Source organism: Leucoraja erinacea, chromosome 24 (assembly GCF_028641065.1).
Source record: "Leucoraja erinacea ecotype New England chromosome 24, Leri_hhj_1, whole genome shotgun sequence".
In the NCBI taxonomy this organism is placed as follows: domain Eukaryota; kingdom Metazoa; phylum Chordata; class Chondrichthyes; order Rajiformes; family Rajidae; genus Leucoraja; species Leucoraja erinaceus.
Window position 1 is genome coordinate 23,444,778 of NC_073400.1, and position 22,282 is coordinate 23,467,059.

Consider the following 22,282-nt stretch of genomic DNA (forward strand, 5'->3'; position numbering starts at 1 on the left):
TACATAGTAAATGGTAAAGTCCTGGAGGGTTTTGCAGAACAGACAGATGTGGGATACAGGTGCATGGTTTCCCAATAGTGAGGAGTCAAGTGAACATTATGGTGCAGGTGTGCAAGTCGTCAGTGACATCACACTTGGGAATACTATGTGCAGTTCTGGTCAACTAGCTATAGGATGGCAAAGAATATTCACCAGGATATTACCTGGTCTTGCAGGCTTGAATTACAGGGAGAAATGGGATAGTCTGGATCTTTTTTGGAGTGCAAGAGGCTGAGGGATGACCTTAAAGCACATAAGCTTTCACCACTTACACATAGTAAATGGTAGAGGGGCATTGATATGGTGAACACTTTTTCTCAGGATGGGAGATTCAAAAGCTTCGAGGCATAGGCTCAAGGCGAAAGAATTAAGAGGAATCTTAGGGACAGTGTTTTCACTAGGAGGGTAGTCCATACCCAAAATGAACTGCCAGAGGAAACTATAGAAGGGACCATTAAAACACTAATTGTAACTTTAAGTATATTTGGAGATGTATGGATAGGAAGGGTTTTAGAGGGATACGAGCCAAATGTGGGAGGGAAATTAATCTGCCAAGTCATAAAACACCAGAAATTAAAGTGACGAGTGGATAGGATTGGAGATGTGCAAAGGGGAGGGGGGTTGTACAGTTTGATATCCACAGGGGAAAAAGGATCTCGTGGCGCTCTGTACTGCATCTTGGTGGAACCAGCTTGTTTCTGAAGGTACTCCTCAGGTTGACCAGTGTATCATGAAGGGAGTTAGCTGTATTGTCTAAGTTGTTCTGCAGTTTGAGGAGCATCCTCCCCTCCCAAGACCATCTCCCATGAATCCAGCTTTGGCCCCAGGACGGAGCCAGCCTGCCTGATGAGTTTGTTAATCCCGTTGGTGTCCGCAGCCTTCGCTCTGCTGCCTCAGCACACGACAGCAAAGAAGGTGGCACTGGCTACCACCAATTGGTAGAACATCTGCAGCATCTTAGTGCAGACGTTGAAGGACAGAGCCTTCTCAAAAAGTACAGATGGCTCCGTCCCTCAGCGTTCCTGGATCAGTCCAATTTACTGTCCAGGTACACTCCAAGGTACTTACATTCATTGGTGAACTGCACATCCACACCATTGATGGAGACAGGGGTGTTCCTCTCCTAAAGTTCACCACCAACTCCTTGTCGGTGTTGTGCGGCAGGTGATTCAGCCACCACACAAAGTCATTGACCACACGTCTGTATTCAGCTTCCCTCACGTCACTGATGCAGCACATAATTGTTGAGACATCCGAAAACTTCTGCAATATGTCAACTGGTTTTGCATTGACAAGGTGGGCCAAAGGGAGTTTCCATGTTGTACAACTCTATGACTCCATCATCCAGCAAAGATAATTAGATTCATCATCCTGAAAATATCTACACATCTGAGCTTTAAAATGAATGGCCTCTAAGGGTCTTCTGTTTGAATAAAGTGACTCCTCAATCTTCTAAACTCAAAGGATAACAACCTAAACTATTTAGTCCCACTTGGTGAGATAACCCTCTGGAAATAGCCTGTTGAATCACTGCAATATTGTCCCCAATTTATATTTTGTTTAGGCAAGTGGACCAAAATTGTTCATAATATTCCAGGTGAGGCCTCACCAACACCCTGTACAAATGCAACAAAACCATCTGCCGTCAACCATATACTTTCCCCATACATTCCAAAGTTCAACATCACACATTTGCTCAGATTAACCACCCTATAGTTCGGTCTGTTGAGCAATTCTTCTGACCTTTCCTTTAAAACCCTAGTGTACTGTCCATTAGGTCCTGGCAACTTGCCCGCCTTTAGGTCCAGGGCTCTCCTATACTATATTCCTTATAAAGAGGATTTTTGCAAGTCTTGCCACGTTATTTGAAATTAGCCCACCTGATATCTTAAGAACATCAAAAATGTCTTCCCTGGTGAAAACTTTTGCAAAGAAAATTGCATTACTTTGCTGTTACCAGCTTTGTTTATGAGGATGGAAGTTTTCCAAAACATTTTTATCCCCCTTAAGAATCTTGTGCTGATGAATCTCCAAACCTTTCTGGTCCTGATATAACTTGCACGTGCCAATTTGTATATCCTAGTGTTTAATTTAACATTATCCTTTTGTTAACCACAAATTGTGTGTATGCCTCTCATGAAATCCCTCTTTTTGATTGTTTAGTTTCGCATCAGACCAGTTGTTTGAGTATTGACTATTCCTCTACTTACTCTCAACGCGTTTATCCAGTCCACCTCAGACAACTCTCACCTCACACCAAAATAATTGCTTTATTTAAATTGAAGACACTGGTTAAGGAACTATATTTGGAATTCTATTATATTGTGGACAAAATCCCCCAGGGACCTTTAGCCATAAAAAGACCCATACAGGTCTTCTCACTACATGACCAAATCTAATATATTATTATGATGAATCTAGCATTTACTATTAAACTTCAAGAGGCAAAAATTAGGCAACCACACTTACAGACTACAGGAAAATCTTCATGAGCAAAGATTAACATAAGATAAAATCTTGCTTCTTATAGGGATATAACTACTTTGCATATAAGGGAATTGACATAAATTGAATTTGTAAATGTCTCGTGTTTCCAATCCAGAAAATTTATAACCGGTTTGCAAGAAATGCAGTGCCACGACAGTCACTAAGCATATTTCCTTCCAATTTCTAACCCCAAATCCATTTTGCATGGACAAATCACAAAAACAATCTGAAATGATGCTCAATGAGTCAGATTGAGTCCTGCATATAACATTGAAGTCTTCTATGTTCAGAAATTATACCAAGACTGCGTTCAGCTGATGAGTTAAATATAAATCACTAACATTAATACCCACAGCACAGAGATATGCCAGGAGCCAAAATCAAACACAGGATAGCCATAAATTACAAAACTTTGGGTTTATTGTCACAGTATTGTTACAATTGTAAAATTGTTTGTAAACAGCTTTACTTCCACGTAGGCATGAAAATCTTTGAGAATGGTGCTGACCTAGTATTATGTGTTGTAAACCAGCTCAATGGCATAAAAGGCACCATTGTGTCAATTAAGAAAATTGACCAGAGGCATTATTTCTTTCATGACATTCACAATTTCAGTTAAAAACACCACAGTAAAGGGCGAGTTGCAAACTAATGTGTTGAAGAGTGACACCATCGCTTCCTCAGTGGAGTGAATGCCAGTTTCTGAACATTGTTTCAAACAGTCTCCTAGAATGTGATCTTAAATATTCTGTGATTACTTATTTAATGTTATGTAACCAAAGGCACCTTTTTTGCTACCGTAGTGCCAATGAGAAAAAGATGTTCGGCAAGAAATGAATCTTAGCCCTGACGGACGTATTTTAAAGCACCATCACAGTATATGAACACATCAAAAGTGGCAAATGGTAATTGCACCAATTACAGTAAGCATGCCTCATGATCAACATGGATCTGTAACAATGAGCAGCTTGCAAAAGGGTAACGGAATCATGGATTTTTTTTTTTTTTTTTTTTTTTTAATTCTCCGGTATTAATTCCTAGACAATGCAAGAAATGGTTACTGAATGTATCCCTTCTATGGCCACATTTGTGTGGCCAGGGAAGCAATCATAGTTCAGGGTTGATATCAACAATCCATTTGACAGCTCAGGTGAGAAAGGGTGGGAAATGGTTCTCAGGACAGAAAAATGCGAGTAACGATTTAACCGAGGTGGCCAAAGTCACAACTTGGTCTGTCCTCATATAATACTTTTCAAATACAAGCTTGATATTTTATTTTTGCACTTGGGTGAACTTATTAGGAGAAATTTTAAGGAGCTCAAGTCTCAATATTAAGGGCGTAGAAATTGACCAATATATAAACGTATAAAAAGGTTTTAAATACTGTTAATTGTACAAACATTAATTCCATTTTTTTTTACAAATAGAAAAGTGAATGTCAAGCTATAGAGGGAACAAAACTTGGCCCCTTTAGTTTAACCTTGCTTTCTTAATGTTTCAAGACATTATTTCCACATCAATCATCCGACATTAGCTCAAAAACAGTTGATGAGCAATATTCCTCCTCCTCCGAACACATACACAACCACTTTATGAACCTGAACAAAGGCAAAATAATGAATGAACCCTCCAATAACTGCAATAGTGTCTTGGTTCCTTGCTTGGTATTTTTCATTGTACAATGCAGTCCTCCAGGAATGGATGCCAGCAGATCAATACACTTCAAAATGTGAAAAACCCAAGACAAATTCTCCAATTCCTACAAAGTAAATCACTTGGGCAATGCCAAAAAGTGGTGCGATGACTAATGCCCGGCAACAGGATCCCTTTAGGAATGTAGAAGGACCTTCGTTTCTCCAGATTTTCCTGCACGGAAACAGCAATTGAAAGTTCATGAACAAATTATCATTAAGCATTTGGTTTCAATTATTGCCAGTCACAGAGCAAAGAAAGCTTTCACTCACCTTGTCCTCCTTGACTATCAAGTACTCAACTATACAAACCCCCCATACCAGCACAAGCGCTCATCCAGATGCATTTTAAGCACTCAGAATACACACCTCCTCAAATCCATAGCCTTTCTGAATCCCGATAGTTTTCCTCCCTTGCTGCATGGCAATAATTTGTCCAGTGGTCAAATATTTTGGTAGTTTAAGTTCCCTCAAGTGTCACACCAGCAGCATTTGGAAATACATGGATACTCTTATGACTAAGAATCGTACAATTACCTTTCACTTTTTTTCTAAAGCACAATTCCAAGGAGTGCATCATTTAAAATACAGCACAGCTCTCAGAATAACTCAAGCCAACAGATCTGACCTTGCTAATATTAAGCACAAATAAAATGAACAGATAATGGAGCCAAGTATCACAAGCAGAACTGTACTTCAAAAGAGAAAATGGAAATTTCCCACAAAAGTCAGTTCCCCTTCCAGATGTCTTGTGTTTTATCTATTCCTAATACTGCACACCATTAAAATGTGTATCTATAATATCATAGTCAGATATGCAAGTAAATCCCAAATACATTGGGGAATAAACAAACATTTATCAGTGCACATACAACATGTCGGTTGCAACTAGTTAAGAAACCTACGTTTTTTTTGTACATTTCCATTACTCAGATGTTGTGGCACCACCTGGTGGTTCGGCCACTTACTGAACGAACCCTCGGCACTAGGACTGGCAGGGTCATACGACTGTTTGGCGGGAAGAAGTAGTCGCGGGGTTGAGGGGTGTGCCCTGGTAGTTAGTCCGAACTCTGGGAGAACCCTCACCAGATACGTGTGCTGTTCACCGTATTACATAAAGATCACTTTTGATTCACAACATGTGGCTCGCTATAGTGGTGACCCCAACGTGATATATTGTTAATTTTATTTTGCTCACTCACCTAGCACAGTCCACAATTCCACTGTACGCTTCTTCATTTGCTCCTCTATGTAGTGACTGGAATCGTGTTTTGATCACTGCAATTAAAAACACAAGAGTTATAATCAAGTAACTGTTCATTTTCACAAACAGTACCAGACAGGAACTTGAACATAATTGAAACAAATCTAATATACAGGAAGAACATTTGCATTGTCTCAAATGCAACCACACTTTGACTGGCCAATTGCCAGTTACAAAGCCTATAGCTCACAAGATTGGAAAATCCCCAAAAGGGGACAAGTTAACCCTCTCAGCTGAAGCACAACTGTTACTAGTTAAGCAATGCACAGTTTACGATCAGTTCTTGTAACTTTACAGCAAATCCCATTGAATAATTGCTCTCATTTTGTTTAATCAAATCCAACCATTCAAAAAGGTCTATTGGAAAACTCAATAATAAATTTTAAGTGTCATGATTTCTCAACATACACTCCCACCCGATTCCCTTTCCCCTACTGCTCACCCCTCCCCTTCTTTGTTCACATCTCAAACCAACCCTTATTAAGTTTCATTCTTCAACTTCCTTTCCTATCAAATTTCAGAATCTAGACATCTGTCAGTCTGTTGCCTTCCACATTTCCCTCTCCATCTAACTGTATTCTGCCAGTCAACCAGCCAACTTGCATCCAACTAGCAGTTGCTCTTGCCCGAGACTTGCATCCCCCCCAACCTACGTTCCTTCTACTTTTCTGTCCAAATTAAGGATCTCAACCCAAACGATGCTGTCCATGTCCCTCCATAGACGCTGCTTAACCTGCTGCATTCCTCCAGCAGCTCTCCTTGATTGATCTTGCCTATAGTATATTTGCAAATTTGAATTATCTCTAAAGATGCTTTTACTTTTGATCAAACAATTAAGATTTCAGCCAGGCCAACTCCCAAGGTCCCACAACAAAAAGCCTGCACCAGTGGAGATAACAATTTGTGCTGTTCGGCAACACCCAAAATGAACCCATCCAGACTGTGGCTTAATAAAAACCACTATACCAATAAAGTTATCTCAATGTATAACCAGGTTTATGGTACACAAAATATTATGTCACTGTTCAATTCTTACCATCACATGGATTGACAGCCACAGCTGCAATGGAACCAGCAATGCACCCAGATAAAAATGAATGGACAATAGAAGCTCGCCCGTCCACTGAATTTTGTCCAAGTTTGTTCAGGTTGGCAAACAATGGAAAATAGACGACAGAAAATGGAACGTCCCTGTTCAACAGAAGAAAACAATTTTGGTGTAAATAAACTTGTTGAAACAATAACCTTACTAGTGTCTATTTATTTATGATTGCATAGCAGAGGGGAACAATAACAAAGTGGAAAGAGTGGAACAAGAATAACATTTGAGGTATCTGGACAGGTATTTGAATAAATACAATACAGAGTGCTATGGAACTAATGCAGGCAATTGGTAATAGTATCAATAGGTTTGATGATTGGTATGGACATGGCAGGTCGAATGACCCGTTTCCATGCTGTACATGTCTATGTCTCCAAGCACATTAATCCTCCAGTGCAACAAAAACACAGCACAAACCCCACTAAACAATCTCCCACCTTCCCCCATGGTGTTGCTGCAAAGATGCCCAAACACCATAGAGAACATAGCAATAAAGTATGAAGCTATAACCTCCACACAATTTCTGAAGAATACTCAATGGTATTTAATTGTTTCCCCAACCTCAAATACTTCTGCAAAAGAGCATTTTGAGCTGCATAATAAGGTATTGCTGGCTAACCAAAAATGCATAACTTGTTTAGAGGCAAAATAATAAAATTTTATTTGTACCTTAGCTATACTACACCGCATTGATATATTTAGAATTGGTAAACGCATTGGTTACCCAACATACAAAGCTTTTGTACCTCAGTATAGTGGCTCCTAACCCTTTGTACAGTCCTCTAAACCCTTGGGAGTAAAACAAATCCTTGGCAATCTGGGTCGCAGACATCGGTCTTGTAACAGCAGCAAGGCTAACGTAAGCCCGACTCAAAACTGGATTAGTAGCTACAACTTTATTGGATAAACTGGTCGGTAGTATCAATCTCTGCTGAGCCACTGGAACAAATGAAGGAACAAGTTTAACGTTTTGTATGGGTATTACAGGTATTATTAATTTAAATAAAGATGGGTACATTTGATAAATACCTAATCTGCCAGCATCTTGAAGTTGGATTTTCAGCATCTCCATAGGAGTAGTGATAATGACCTGACAGAGTCCAGCTCCACAACCAGCCAGCATCTCTCCAGATATAGTTAAGCCCTTGCTGTAAAAGGCATCAAGTACACAAACCATGAATACATTAACTCCATACAAAATAAATTACTTGCATTTTTAGACATTACATTTTGAACAATTATACTGAAACAAAAATTCAATTGCATTAAATTGCATCAAGAATGTCAAAATTAACCTGAACATACAATATCAAAGGCACAATAAACCAACAGGAATAAATAAAGTGATGATCTACTCTTCATTATGTAGAGATGAACCAAGCCATAAAGCAAAAAAAACAAAAAACAAAAAAATCCAGAGCTCTATATTGCTGACTAATACTATGTTATGCTCTTCTGCTGTTAAAATGGCACCAAGTTCAGGAGATCCACGCCTGGGTGCCAAACTTGGAAGCCCCCTTGCTGGTTGACATAGAATGCCAAACCAGCCAGTATGTTTTGCTGCTTCTCTCAGTTCCTGTAAGGCAAGTCCTTGACTTCAAATAAATTTTCATTACAGTTTTGTCAAAGAACATTTACTAACAAAGTGACTTTAATTGTTACATTTACTTGAACATTAAAAATATAATATCTTGGAAAAATGCACCTACACCAACAATAAAAATGTGGATATCAAATATGTCTGAAACACAACATCTGGAAGAGATGAGACTCCTCTTAGCAGGCAAACCAGACCACTTCCAAAAGATGTGGTCTACGTTTTTGGAATTATTACAAGCATACGGTGCAATAGTAATTTTTAAAATAAATAAATAAATGGTTCCAGGATCTGGTAATAAAAAACAAAAACAACAGACTTGGTTGGTAGTCCACTTTCTGCAGAGTTTAATGTTATAATAGAGCAATTGTTTCTCCTTTCTTTTTCCTTCTTTTCTAGGGTCTACTTCCTTTCTTTACTTCCTTCTCCGACTTCTTTTCTAAGGGGCTTAACACTCTCCTACACCTTCACGACTCTTGCGCATTTTCCTTACTTAGAAACTTAGCATTCTTGGCCAGCTTTTAAAGCAGTGCACAGGAGGTCGTGCACAATTTTAAAGAGGAAGAATGGGAAAAAAAGGATGTGAATAATTAGCATATTATAGCACTGCATGCACATTGTCTACTTCATGAGACTCAGATCGGGCTGTTAGAATCCAGCACGCCTCAGGCCAGCAGGATGGACTAATTGTATCTAGATCAGGTGAGTATAGACTGAGGGACACTGACTGGGTGGTAATTCTGGACAGATAACCTGGGCAGCAAGAACCATTTCCAAGAGGTTTGAAACAGTGTAAGTACTATAGAATTAAATTAAAGTAAACTGAAATTTTAAAATGTTCTTAACATTGATACACAAAAAAAAGTACTTTGAGACATACCCATTTATTGACAGATACGAACGAAAGAAATCATTTGCAGCTAGTTTAATAGCTTTCTCTGGTGTTACCAATGTAAGGTTCACAGCCGCACCTGTCATATAAAAACAAAATCTTTCATTAAGTTCCTCTTTTCTATATTTTATGACGTGACATTTAAATTCAACTTCGATAGACAAATAGAAAAGATATTATAGAATAAGAAACGAGTCCCTTTTTCCTTCCTTAGCACACAACTGAATTTATGCAGCATTTAAAATGATATTTTGACCAACCTCTGAGAAATTTGTGTCTTCCAAGTAGTCAGATATCATAACAGGGAAGGTTCAGAAAGAGGAAGGAGCATTGCTAAATTGAAAGTGCAGGCTCGGTTTCCGGCCAAAAATAAAGTTAACAAATAGATGGGGAACAATTAATTTCACTTCACTGAATATGTGGATCAGAATTCAGAGCATGCTCCAGTGTTCAGAACAGCTGCTTTAATCGTAATGTTGCTATCTGTAATCGGTAGAAGCTCAAATATACCCTCATCAGTGATCTAGGTTTGCATTACACATTGGCCTGGCTGATCACAGCCATGACTACCACAGGATACAGATGTTCCTGACACTGGCATACATAGAGCCTTGGGTTTCTGGTCACTATTCAATGAACAGGCATCATGCATGACAAGGATTAGACTAGAGATGTTTGCAGCTGATCAACATTATCCAAGTTCTAGGAATGATGAACTTAGCCTGGGTATCAGGTGTCCCATAGATAACTTCAATCAATAAAAACATGCAAAAATCTGACCAGCTTGGAAAGTATAAAATCAAATACAGATTTTCCAATGGCTCATACACAGTGCCCTCCATAATGATTGGGACAAAGACCCATCATTTATTTATTTGTCTCTGTACTCCACAATTTGAAATTTGTAATAGGAAAAAAACAAAAACAAAAAAACAAAAAAATCACATGTGGTTAAAGTGCACATTGTCAGATTTTAATAAAGACCATTTTTACACATTTTGGTTACAGCAGTGTTTATAGATAGTCCCCCCCCATTTCCAGGCACCATAACATTTGGGTCACAGCAATGTCATGTAAAAGAAAGTAGTCATGTTTAGTATTTTGTTGCATATCCCTTGCATGCAATGACAGTTTGAAGTCTGCGATTCATGGACATCACCAGTTGCTGGGTGTCTTCTCTGGTGACGTTCTGCCAGTCCTGTATTGCAGCCATCTTTAGCCTATGCTTTGGGGGCTAGTCCCGTTCAGTTTTCTCTTCAGAATATAAAAAGCGTTCTCAATTGGGTTCAGATCGGGTGATTGACTTGGCCACTCAAGAATTGACCATTTTTTTAGCTTTGAAAAACTCCTTTGTTGCTTTAGCAGTATGTTTAGGATCATTGTCTTGCTGTAGAATGAACCACCAGTCAATGAGTTTTGAGGCATTTGTTTGAACTTGAGCAGATAGGATGGGTCCATATACTTCAGAATTCATTATGCTACAACCATCAGCAGTTGTATAATCAATTAAGTGAGCCAGTGACTTCAGCAACCATACATGCTCAGGACATGACACCCACACCACTGTTTCACAGATGAGGTGGCATGCTTTGGATCTTGGGCAGTTCCTTTTCTCCTCCATACTTTGCTCTTGCCATCACTCGGATATAAATTAATCTGCATCTCATCTGTTCACAAGACTTTTCCAGAACTGTGGTTGAACTTTAAAGTACTTCTTGGTAAACAATAACCTGGCCATCATAATTTTGTGGCTAACCAGTGGTTAGTATCTTGCAGTTTAGCCTTTGTATTTCGGTTCATGAAGTCTTCTGCAGACAGTGGTCACCAACAAATCCACGACCGACTCCTGTAGAGTGTTCCTGATCTGTCAGACAGGTGTTTGGGGATTTTTCTTTATTGTAGAGAGAATTCTTCTGTCATCAGCTGTGGAGGCCTTCCGTGCCCTGCCAGTCCATTTGCAGTTAGTGAGCTCACCAGTGCTCTTTCTTCTTAATGATGTTTCAAATAGTTGATCTTGGTAATCCTAAGGTATGGCTGATGTCTAATAGTTTCATTCTTGTTTCTCAGTCTCATAATGGCTTCTTAGACTTTCATTGGCACAATTTTGGTAAACAGCAATAAGAGTTTCCAGAGATGATGGAAAGACTGGAGGAAAAACTAGGTGCTGAGAGCTCTTATACTAGTGTCAAGGAACCAATTAAACACACCTGAGCAGTTGCAAATGCCTGTGATGCCATGTGTCCCAAACATTACAGTGCCCTAGAATGGGGGGGGGGGGGCTATGTATAAACACTGCTGTACTTTCTACATGGTGAAACCAAAATGTATAACAATGGCCTTTATTAAAATCTGACAATGTGCACTTTAACCATCTGTGATTTTTTTCTATTACTAATCTCAAATTGTGGCGTACAGAGGCAAATAAATAAATGATAGGTCTTTGTCCCAAACATTATGGAGGGCATTGTATTAATAAAAAAGACATGCATTTGTTTGACAAAAATTTCAATAGTAAATTTTTAAATCAAAGACCAATTGCTGCAAAAACTTCAGTTCTGGCTAATCCGGGTTTAGGAAATAGGGCACTTTTTTATACAAGTGTAATTACACATGTGCACAATTTTAAAGAGGAATAACTGAAAAAAAGAATTGATGCAAATAATTTGCATATTATACCACTAGCATGCATATAGTCTACTTCACAGAGTTACAATAAGAGTGACAGCACTAATGGAAAAGATGCAAGAAATTAGAATATGAAGAAAATAAAAAGACCCCATTAAATTAATTTAGTTTTCTGTTGCCTAGCGTAACGATCATAATTAAAAACTAATTTTATAACAATCTATTTACAAGTTTGAGATAAATACTTGTTAGAACAGTTATCTACAATTTGGAACGTAAAGACTAACTATTTGAAATCTGCTACTGTCCACAAGAAAACATTCGATTCAACAATCCCAAAAACTTTCCAATTGAAAAGATACATCAGTTTTATGATCATTTATGGCCTTTAATAACTGACCCTGTGGTCAAGACAAAACAGGTTTGTACCAAGCTGGCTGAAATCAACTTTATCTGTACTATATACACACTAACTTCAACATTGGATTCAGGGTGGGTTGGGGGTGAGGAAGTCTGCTATTTAACTACTTGCTGCTCGAAATGGAAATCGCCCAGCTGCAAGATCTACAGCCAAAATAAAACTGTCAATACCTAATTTTCCACTAGTAACAACCATGCTGCCAACTCATTTCTTTGCGCAGATGACTGCGATTTCCAAACAACCTGGTTAACATCGAAACAGTCAACATATTGCAAGTATTAACTTGGAACATGGAAGGGCCAATAAAGAAATCTAACACAATCTCATCTCCAAGTGTACTGCATTTATGGAGTTAAAGTTGCCTTTCAGAGAGATGAAACATACAACTCCCATAAAACTATAACCCAAAAGGTGGAAAAACTAAAGATAACAGGGTAGGATTCTAGAGTTTCTTTACAAACTGAAGAATGACTGAATGATGAAATGTTAAGGATAGATTAAAGAGTGCTTATAAATGGTGGTAGGGGATAGGAAAGACGGGGAAAAAAATCAACAATGGAATCTTCAAATTAAAAAAAACACAATTAACATTGAAAATAAAGAAATGTATCCTAATTACAAGAGTAAATGTTACTGTAAACCATTTAATGGTTTGTTCCATCGTGGCTTTGCCAGATCGGCTAGGCCTCAATATCCATGGCGACCGTCTGTAACATGAAAAACACAGATGCAAACAAGACCATTTCCTACAAGATTTTGTTTATATATGTAGCGGATAGTAGGCATTAACATTTCCCTTTGACCATATTTTAACATCTGAACATCTAACGTCTCTACTTTCCTGATCTAAGTTTAAAATATCTCAACCAATGAGCATGTTTTCAGAAGTCATATTACTGGTCTCCAAAGTACTATTAACATTTTGTACGAGTCAAACAGGAAGCATATGTGAAAGTTTTAATGAGACTGCGTTGAAAGCATGTAAAAAGTAGGCCAGTTTAATTATTTGAACTGTGTATGCTTTAAGTAGCCCAGACTAATTATTTGAATTACATGCAAATTATAGCCTTTCACAGAGAACAGGCTTCAACATATTGGAGCTTGAACTTGTATGGCAAAAAATCCATGAATAAAAATGTGGGCAAATGCCAGCTTGTGCAACCGTACCAAACCAATCCTACCATGGATAGGAAACTGGAGAGATCCAGTTCAGCACCTGCTCCAAGCTGCATTTTTCAGAAATTATAATTTCTCATGAGGTCTTCTATTTTACAAATTATCAAATTTATATTATCTCAGCACAGGAATTCTTAGCATAATGCCAACCATCAACTCATTTACACTAATGCCAAACCAACATTAATTTCAGCAACTCTTCTCCCTGTTCCCCCACCTACCCGATTCCACCACTCATCTACATATTAGGGACAATTTACAATGACCAATTAGCCTGCCAACCCTTCATTTTTGGGATGTGGACGAAAACCAGAGCACCAGGAGGAAACCAACGTAATCCCAGAGCGCTAGGATTAAATCATAGCCTCTGGCACTGTCAGACAGTGGTTCCATTTGCTGTGCCACCGTATCTATCCGCTGTCATAAAGAAAAAAAGTCAGTTTGTAACCATTTGGCAGGAATATGTTCATGAGATAGATTCAACCTTCTACAGAGACACTGACTCCTGAAAACATTCCCAATAACTGTACATTTCTCAAACTCTTCAGCAGCACATTCAATTTAGCTGTACAAAAGGCTTTGGATTTAATTGCTCAATGAGCACAAGATCATACTGATCCAACTATAATCTTAAAATGTTCAAGAATTTTAACAAAGCAATATTTAATTTAGAAGTCTTTTCAAACTAATACTACATGAATAACATCACTATGAATATGTGGATGCTTCGACATGTTAATTAATCTAGGCAACAGTACTCTACTTCCAAGTTTAGAAAATGATTTTTTTTTTTTTTTAATTGAAACAGTTGTCACTCTATGACTCCTGCTTGATGTGCAGGCAAGACAAAACAAAGAATTGCCTGGCTATGACCTCTTGCACATGAAGAATGACAACCAAGGTACCAGTTAATCCCTCTGGTCCCAAACCCCAATACAAGCCAAGCCATCAGCAGGCAAGAATTTAAAGGGCTTTAGCCATTTTTAATTGAATGATATCTACATATATATCAACTAATATTACTGCACTAAAAAGTATTTAAACTAAACTACTTGTTATAAACACCATCATCAACAATGAATTAATCTTACAAATTAATCACGTGCTACTTTGTGGAAGAAATGCAGGACATCACCAGTGAGATGAGGTTTCTACGAAGTTCTGTTCTGCATATTTCCGAAGATTGCACCAATGCATGGAAAAAAACCCTACCTCTATACATTCCAAAATATCCTTCAGATCGCACGGTCTTAATGAGACAGTCCATCCTAAAGAAACAAAGACAGCAACTTTTAAAACAAATATACACCAAAGAGCTCTATCTGCATAATTAAAATAAATTAAAGATAAAGCAAAGCAAGTAAAATTAATCCAGTTAGTTCCTACTTCAAAAAGAGTACTGATGCTAAAGCAACTTGAGCATTAAAATCACCAAACGGCAAGAATTTACTCTATGCTAACAGAAACATTATCTTTATTGAGAATGCCCATTTAGAACAAGAGTAGTAATTTTGCCTTCCACGAGCTAAAATGTCCAGTAATAGAACACATCCAAAGCGAATAATGCCTGCAGGGATCTTTGAAAGATTCAAAGTGTTCAGGGAGCTTAAATGTTAAGCATTTATATATTTAATATAAAGTGCCATTGCTTTAAGATGGCCATTTATGTTAGTGCAACTTACATGCTTGTGTAGGTACGCTGCCCATTCCTTTGGTTCTGCAGTCTGGTTTTAGCCAGGTCAATTGGGAAAACACACGTAACTCCAATTAATCCAGCAATTCCACCATTGATGAGTTTAGCAGGAAGACTGAGAATTGAACAAAAACGTATCAGTTTGCTGCAAGACAAGCAATATTCTAAAATAAAAATCTTTATATGCTTAGCCTTTAACAGGATCTTTAAAACAAACTTTTCCTGTGATAAAGGAACCAGTCATCCATGTTGTTCGAATCATATCCAGATTGCTCTCACTGTTTATAGTGAAAGTTTAAGGGAAAGAATATAAGTTTCCCAACAGTGAAGATAATCATTTATTCATTGGAGGTGGATATTACTAGTAATGCTATAATTTAGCAAGAACCCCCACTTGCACCCAAACTGAGGCGATAAAAGTCAAGCACTTAAACGGTACACAGAAGCATATCAGACTAGTTACAGATTTAATCATCTAGTTGAGGTACGGAACCAAGCATTCAGAAACAGCAGTCACAGGCAAATGTTAGCACCCGGGCACAAGCAGGTGAAAGTTTACACAGTTAACAGGAAAACAGCAAAATTCCTACCTGATTTGGTTGTTAGACATTTTAATGATCTTTTTCCAAGTATGCAGAAACCAGATGTTTATAGCAGTCCACACAACACAGCTGAAGAGTCACTGGGAATTGCTGCCTGGATACTACAGAGAAAAATCAAATCTTTATTCATCTACTTAATTCACAATCAACCACTCCAGTAAACTTTTTCCGATCACAATTTGTCAACATGGCATCCCCACTATAAAAAGAGACAATTCGGACTTCAGTACATCCACCTTACTTTCCATGAAATAGCAATATTGAGTTGAACAACATGATTAAAAGGAGAAATGCTATCCTAGTCTTAACCAATTGTGGCATTTATCTATCAAAGAAAAAATATTTAAATTTAAAACCTGTACTGCTATTCAAAGCATATCACACCACAATCAGCTCTAATAAACACAGAAATTCTGAACTTGTAATAGGCAAATAGATTTCGTTGGGATTAAAGGTCATGAAATGAAAATAGAGATCAAAAGCAAAATCTTACTCCCCTACAGACACAAACACATATACACAAGATAGTAGTGCAAATGGGCTGACACACAAATGTCAGAGCAGACAAGTAGGTAAACTACTCATGTGCAGGAAGTAACTGCAGATGCTGGTTTACACCGAAGATAAGACAAAATTCTGGAGTAACAGCATTTACTGTCAGACAGCATCTCTGGAAAAAAGGAATAGGTGACATTTTGGGTCAAAACCCTTCTTCAGTCACCAAGGTAGAACCGGCCAAAAATTGCAGTCAAGTTTTAAATTTGGACTATGACAGCAATTGTCACAGTTCCCTCACTGTTGCATACCTACATTGGCTGCTAGGGGGGGGGGGGGGGGGGGGGGGGGGGGGGGGGGGGGGGGGGGGGGGGGGGGGCTTCTTCTCCAAGATATAAAGAGCTTGGGCTGGATTCAAGTAGTTAATGACATGTCCTCAAAAGGCTACAGCTTCCAGAACTTAGTAACAAAATCCCCATCATGGACCAGGCTGCAGTCTAAAAGCATTGCATTTATTCATTCCGCTAAACTCTTACTAGCAACTCCATTCCCTAGCAGCCTAAATTTCATTCTTAACTAGTCAAGTTTAGTTATTTTAACAAAGAACGACGTCAACCTTTCCTTCCAATCAGGCTATTGCATTTACTTGGATATATTCAGCAAAAGACACCACACAAACAAGGCCAGTGCAGATAGGCACACAGTCCATGATATCACAATACTTTCCACACATCACGACCACAGAACCTCAGCCAGGCAATGCATGTAGCTGCTACTATCTGAGTAGCTTTAACTACCATCTCTGCTCCACCCATTTATTCTGCTGTACCATTTTGTACGGTGATCACATTTAATGGAAATATTGAAGAAACAATGAGAGAGGCATACTCAAATGGTACAATTTGAAGTTTCAACAGATGGAAGGTAGACAAAAGTGCTGAAGAAACTCAGTGGGTGCAGCAGCATCTATGGAGCGAAGGAAATAGGCAATGTTTTGGGCCGAAACCCTTCTTCAGACAGATGAACACATCTATGTAGTGACAGGACAGATTAACAAATCATGGGATAATAAACTTCAGGAAACATAGATATATATATATGTAGATGTAGATGCCAAAGGGTTATGGGGAGAAGCCAGGAGAATGGAGTTGAAAGAGAAGGATAAATCAGCCATGACTGAATGGCAGAGTAGACTTGATGGACTGAATGGCCCAATTCTGCTCCTAGAACGTGTGCAGGCAGGTGGACTTAGTTTAATTTGGCACCATAGACATGGTGGGCCAAGAAGCCAGTTCCTATGTTCTATGGTAAAACATAGGATCTTGGGTTTTTACAAATAAGACAAAAACTAATAAACGTTTCCAAAATCAAAAACAAGCTAATCCCCAGATGAAGTATTGTCCAAACCAGAGCATGATATTAATTGAAGGAAATTATATGTTCATCAAAATATTCTCAGAGATAATGTCATACCAAATAAGTAATTATGTCTGCAGCATAAAGTTGGAACCAATTTTACTCGCACGATAAATCCCATTATAAAATCCTCGTCTAGGCTCAAAGAAATTTTCAGAGCCCATGCAACAATCCCAAACTCTCATTGAAAATTTAGTGATGGTTTTACAGCCTCAATGGGAGCCCTTTCAATAGTGGGAATGGCTGTGATGGACCAGGCTGCACCAATCACTTTCTACAGCCTTTTGCATTCTTGTGTGTTGGGATCACCATACCAGAGCACGATGCAACCAATCAGGATACATTCTTCACTGCATCAGTAGACATTTGGCAGAGTATTTGGTGACATTAAATTAAGAAAGTGGAGGTGCTGGGCCCAGGACAAGTTACCTGATATGCAATGCCCCAGGATTCTGAAGTTGGCAAGTGTTTTGCAATACGACCTGTAATTCCAGATCACATCTCTCTACGTGTCATGTTCTTAGTATGAATTTGTAAAGCTGCCATAAGGAATGCAAGCCTAGCACTCAGCTCAAAGTACGTTTCAATTCTACTCTTAGCTGCCCCATCATAGGTCTGTGCAGCACCAAAGGATACCCCAATACCATGGGCCCTAATTTTGCCCACTAATCTCCTATACTTTCTGAAAGTCCAGGTACACTACATCCACTGGCTCTCCTTTGTCCATTTTCCTAGTTACATCCTCAAAACCTTTCTCCTATACCTCATAGATACAACAAATATACCCAACGTCAGTAGTGAGTTGCAGTCTGATTTGTAGAGTGCAGAATTAATATGACATAGAAATCATTTATCATCATGGCCAAGAGGACATTATGCTCGTTAGATCGCACGACATAGCGTCACTACACTGAATACAACTCAAGACAGCTGGTATTGAATACCTGCATAACTCAAGACCAAAGCCATTAGTTAGTAATAGTCTCTAACCTATCTGTTAACAATGCAAGACTCAACCATCAGCAGAGCAGCACAGAGGCATGGTTGCTGCAAATTCAGGTCCTCCTCCAGAGACCTCAGCACACAAAAATCTCAACCACTCCATTTGCTCAGAGGGTCAAACTAAATTAAATGTTGCATTGGTCACATCTATTCTCGCAAATGGACATTAAAGAACCCATGGCACAATCCTGAAGCACAACAATTTAGCCACAAACATTCACCCACAAACTATTATAAAATTGATTTAACCACTATTACACTGTTACTTATGGGCAACAAATTTCCAGTTTATAACATGAACCGCATTGCAGAAATACATTTTGGACTTCATTGTTTGAGGGGATCTTTTGGAACATGCTAGTCATAAATTATGGAATATGCCAACACTTTTCCTGTCACACCTGTACTAGACTTTTTGGCCCATTTAAGAGGCTAGTATCATTAATACAATTCAAAACAGCCAGAGTGATAATAAAGTTTGGGTGTAAGAATTACACTTTTTGACTAAGCATATTTATTTACACTAAAATTGTGAAATGTGATAACTACAAACAAACCACACAATTCCATGGAGACAGTTACCATTTCATTGTGTGGCTTTGACATTTGAAAGATACTAAAACAAATCCTCAAAGCCACTTCCTTTCCAGTGGAGGATTTCAGTCATTTCTTAGACTGCACCAGATTAACCGAAGCTCCTACAATTGACTTCAGCTGATATAACAGAGTGGAGTCAACTAATAATCATACTCCTTACACATGGAGTAATATTCTACAAGTAAGATTATTACTCAAGAATTAATTAATTAAGCCAAGGATCAGTTTTGATTCCTATGGCAACTATAACCACAACAAGGAATCAAGTACAGCAGCAAGGCAACGCACAGACAAGTGCTCTATGCCTTCAAGACATAAAGGCTGATAAAGGGAAGGAATGGCTGATAGACTAGTTTAACCCACAACCTTTGAAATTTATTTAATTGGCAATGTCATTAGCACGGTCATATAGAATCACACACAAAAAAAAAATCAATTTGAAGTTCGCCTCTGCCGACAATTTTTTTCCAGGATTTAAAAAAAATCATAACCAAGTACACTTTTAGATTTGGGTTTCTAATTTACTGCTTGTAAATGAAAACCTACGTTCTACTATACACAGGAACTGAAACCCTCATCGTTAGTATTGCATATTTCCGCTTCTGGGTTTAGGTCGTGCGCTGTATTCAATAGTATGCCCCATCCGAATGCCTTCCCTGCCAATCGAATAATTAAAAATTCTTAAAATGATTGATTGTAATTCTTATTGTAACCGTTTTTCCATCCATTTTTAATGTAACAGATGCAAACAGCTCATTTAACTTCAGAAAACTCCCTGCACCGTTCATGATTACTCAGAAGGAGCCTCGTCATCCGAGATGACAAAAGTACGAATAGGATTCCATTCAGTCACTTGGAATTTTGTCATTTCATTGGGAAATTGCTGTGACAGATTGGTGTAATGTTAAACTTTTCAAACGTTGGTAGTTGCACAATTTTCTATCTAAAGTTGAAACCATGCCACCACAATCTAGAATATGTCGCTCGAAGGGGTATTATTGCCACAGTCGGCAACAACTTTCACAGTACACTTTGAGAAGGATTGGAATCCTTCAAGAAAGAATGCAATTGTTCTGTCTGAGACATGACAACTCTTAACTGTCTTGAGAACGGGTTGGCGAGGGGGTGGGGCGTTCAAACCAAAGGAATTCGTCACCCATTCATTAATTCACTGAATGTATGAAGAAGGATCTCAACCCGAAACGTCACCCATTCCTTCTCTCCAGAGATTCTGCCGGCCCCACTGACTACAACTTTTTGTGTTATCTTCGGTTTAAAACTTCGGTTAAATCCTGCTTACACATTAATTTACTGGTTCGCCCTTTTACAGGCCGATTGAGCTCAGACATTTTACAAAAGTTCCTAACGATCAACAGTTCCGCCAGCTGCCCGCAAAAGAGCGCGAACCTGACCTTTAATGTTCCGGTCTGACGGCGCCCGAAAATTAAACCACCTTGGCAGTCAAACTCCACTGTACTTACCGTCAGGATTTCACACGAGGTGATGTTTAGGTTGCCTTTGTGACAGATTGTTTTTATAATCTCGGTGACTGGTCGTTCGCTGTGGTGTGTGTGTGACTCTCAGCAGCGATGAACGTGTCCGTGCGTCGACGGCTCCGTTGGTGAAAGGGACCAGCGTCCCACTTGTGTCCCGAACACTATGCGGGAGGCGGGACCTTACCGGCCCCTCGGCCAATCCCCTCCACGGCCGTCTGAGCCCTCGCTGTTCCATTGGCTCACGCGGAGTGACTGACGTAACCGCTGGATTATGAGCCATTCAAATCCGCCTCGAACCAACGGCTCCGAGTGGCAGCCAATCACATGTCGCTCCCTTTCCCCCCCCGGGGGAGCCAATCGCGTGGCGGCTGGACTGCATGGTCGGCGCGTGATCAGCGTTTGCCTGGTAAGCGTGCGCGCGCAGTTAAGGGGTCGAGCCACGTTTGTTAACAAAGATAGTTCATAGATGCTGCTGCACCCGCTGAGTTTCTCCAGCATTTTTGTGTACCTAGTTCATAGATCCTATAGCACCCTCTACTTTTCATTTAGATATCCTATGGGTAATTTTTACACAATTGTAATCCCTTGGTGTGCACTAGCAGGGGACCTCAAATAGTAGCCCTCTCCATAGATTCAGATTCAACGTTATTGTCATTGTGCAGTGTACAGTACAGAGACAACGAAAATAGACCCTTTGTTGTGGCTGTACCAGGCTTAAGTATGTCCCACCACACATGCCCTGTGTGTGCAAGACTGCAACATCTATCTCTATACCTATAAAATTCTCATCTTGTATGTGCGTATGTGTTTTTGTAATTTTACCAAAACGCTATGCGGTAGCGCTTAAATTTTTACATATTCTGACATTTTTTCACTCCACGGAGTGATCAGCATCACTTAAGATTTGATCCTACAGGTTATTGGTGAATAATAATTTTTTTTTTTTAAAGACAATTGGCCTTTTTAACTGCCTTTCATACACAGGTTCTTCAACCAGTGTTTAAGAAGGAACTAGATGCTGGAAAATCGAAGGTACACAAAAATGCTGGAGAAACTCAGCGGGTGCAGCAGCATCTATGGAGCGAAGGAAATAGGCAACATTTCGAGCCGAAACCCTTCTTCAACCAGCTTCGATTGATGACGTCACAATGAGGTGGGCAGGCACCATGGCACGGGTTGGCGCCCGTTTCACATACGCCCGTCCGCGGCCTCACTCGGGTCCACGCCTGCCCGCAGCCTCTCACGGGTCCGCGCCCGCCCGCGGCCTCGCTCGGTTCCTCGGGTCCATGACCACCGGCGGCCTCACTCGGGTCCACGCCTTCCCGCAGCCTCGCTCCCTCCCACAGCGACGTGCTCCCTCCTCAACGCCCCTCCCTCCCTCCCACACACTTCCCATCGTGGACCAGTTATGATTTGAAAGAAATACAGCCAACTCTCAACACCGTGGTAAAGGAATTTCAATCCCACTTACAGACCAGCTTCTAAAGCTATTCAAGGTCATTCTCCAACTTCACATTCCTGATAACAGCTCAGAAACCATAGAGACTTCAATGCACATAGTTCTGAAATTTGCTCTGACCAAGAGAAGGTGCTAAATTGCAAAGCCATAAAGTTATCCCTTCCACCCCACACCTCCCCGCCCAAACACGCCCTTCCCCCTCCACACCCCCTCCCACGCCCACACACC

The 22,282-nt window shown here is 39.5% G+C and overlaps 1 protein-coding gene across 2 annotated transcripts; it reads right to left on the reverse strand.

The window, feature by feature from the left end:
* Positions 1 to 2,928: 2,928 nt before the first annotated feature.
* On the reverse strand, positions 2,929 to 20,750 carry slc25a55a (solute carrier family 25 member 55a). Of its 2 annotated transcripts, XM_055654780.1 has the most exons (10): positions 20,581 to 20,750; positions 15,578 to 15,690; positions 14,977 to 15,102; positions 14,507 to 14,562; positions 9,061 to 9,151; positions 7,613 to 7,731; positions 7,330 to 7,522; positions 6,518 to 6,672; positions 5,420 to 5,495; positions 2,929 to 4,392 (listed from the first exon to the last, which is right to left on the reverse strand). In XM_055654780.1, exons 2-10 carry the CDS (start codon positions 15,595 to 15,597, stop codon positions 4,239 to 4,241), a joined length of 990 nt encoding a protein of 329 aa, XP_055510755.1. In that variant the 5' UTR covers positions 15,598 to 15,690; positions 20,581 to 20,750; the 3' UTR covers positions 2,929 to 4,238. The 2 variants fall into 2 exon arrangements, with proteins under 2 accessions (XP_055510755.1, XP_055510756.1); XM_055654781.1 differs by lacking the exons at positions 15,578 to 15,690; positions 20,581 to 20,750 and adding an exon at positions 12,738 to 12,825 and having other exon boundaries at positions 14,977 to 15,062.
* Positions 20,751 to 22,282: the final 1,532 nt, after the last annotated feature.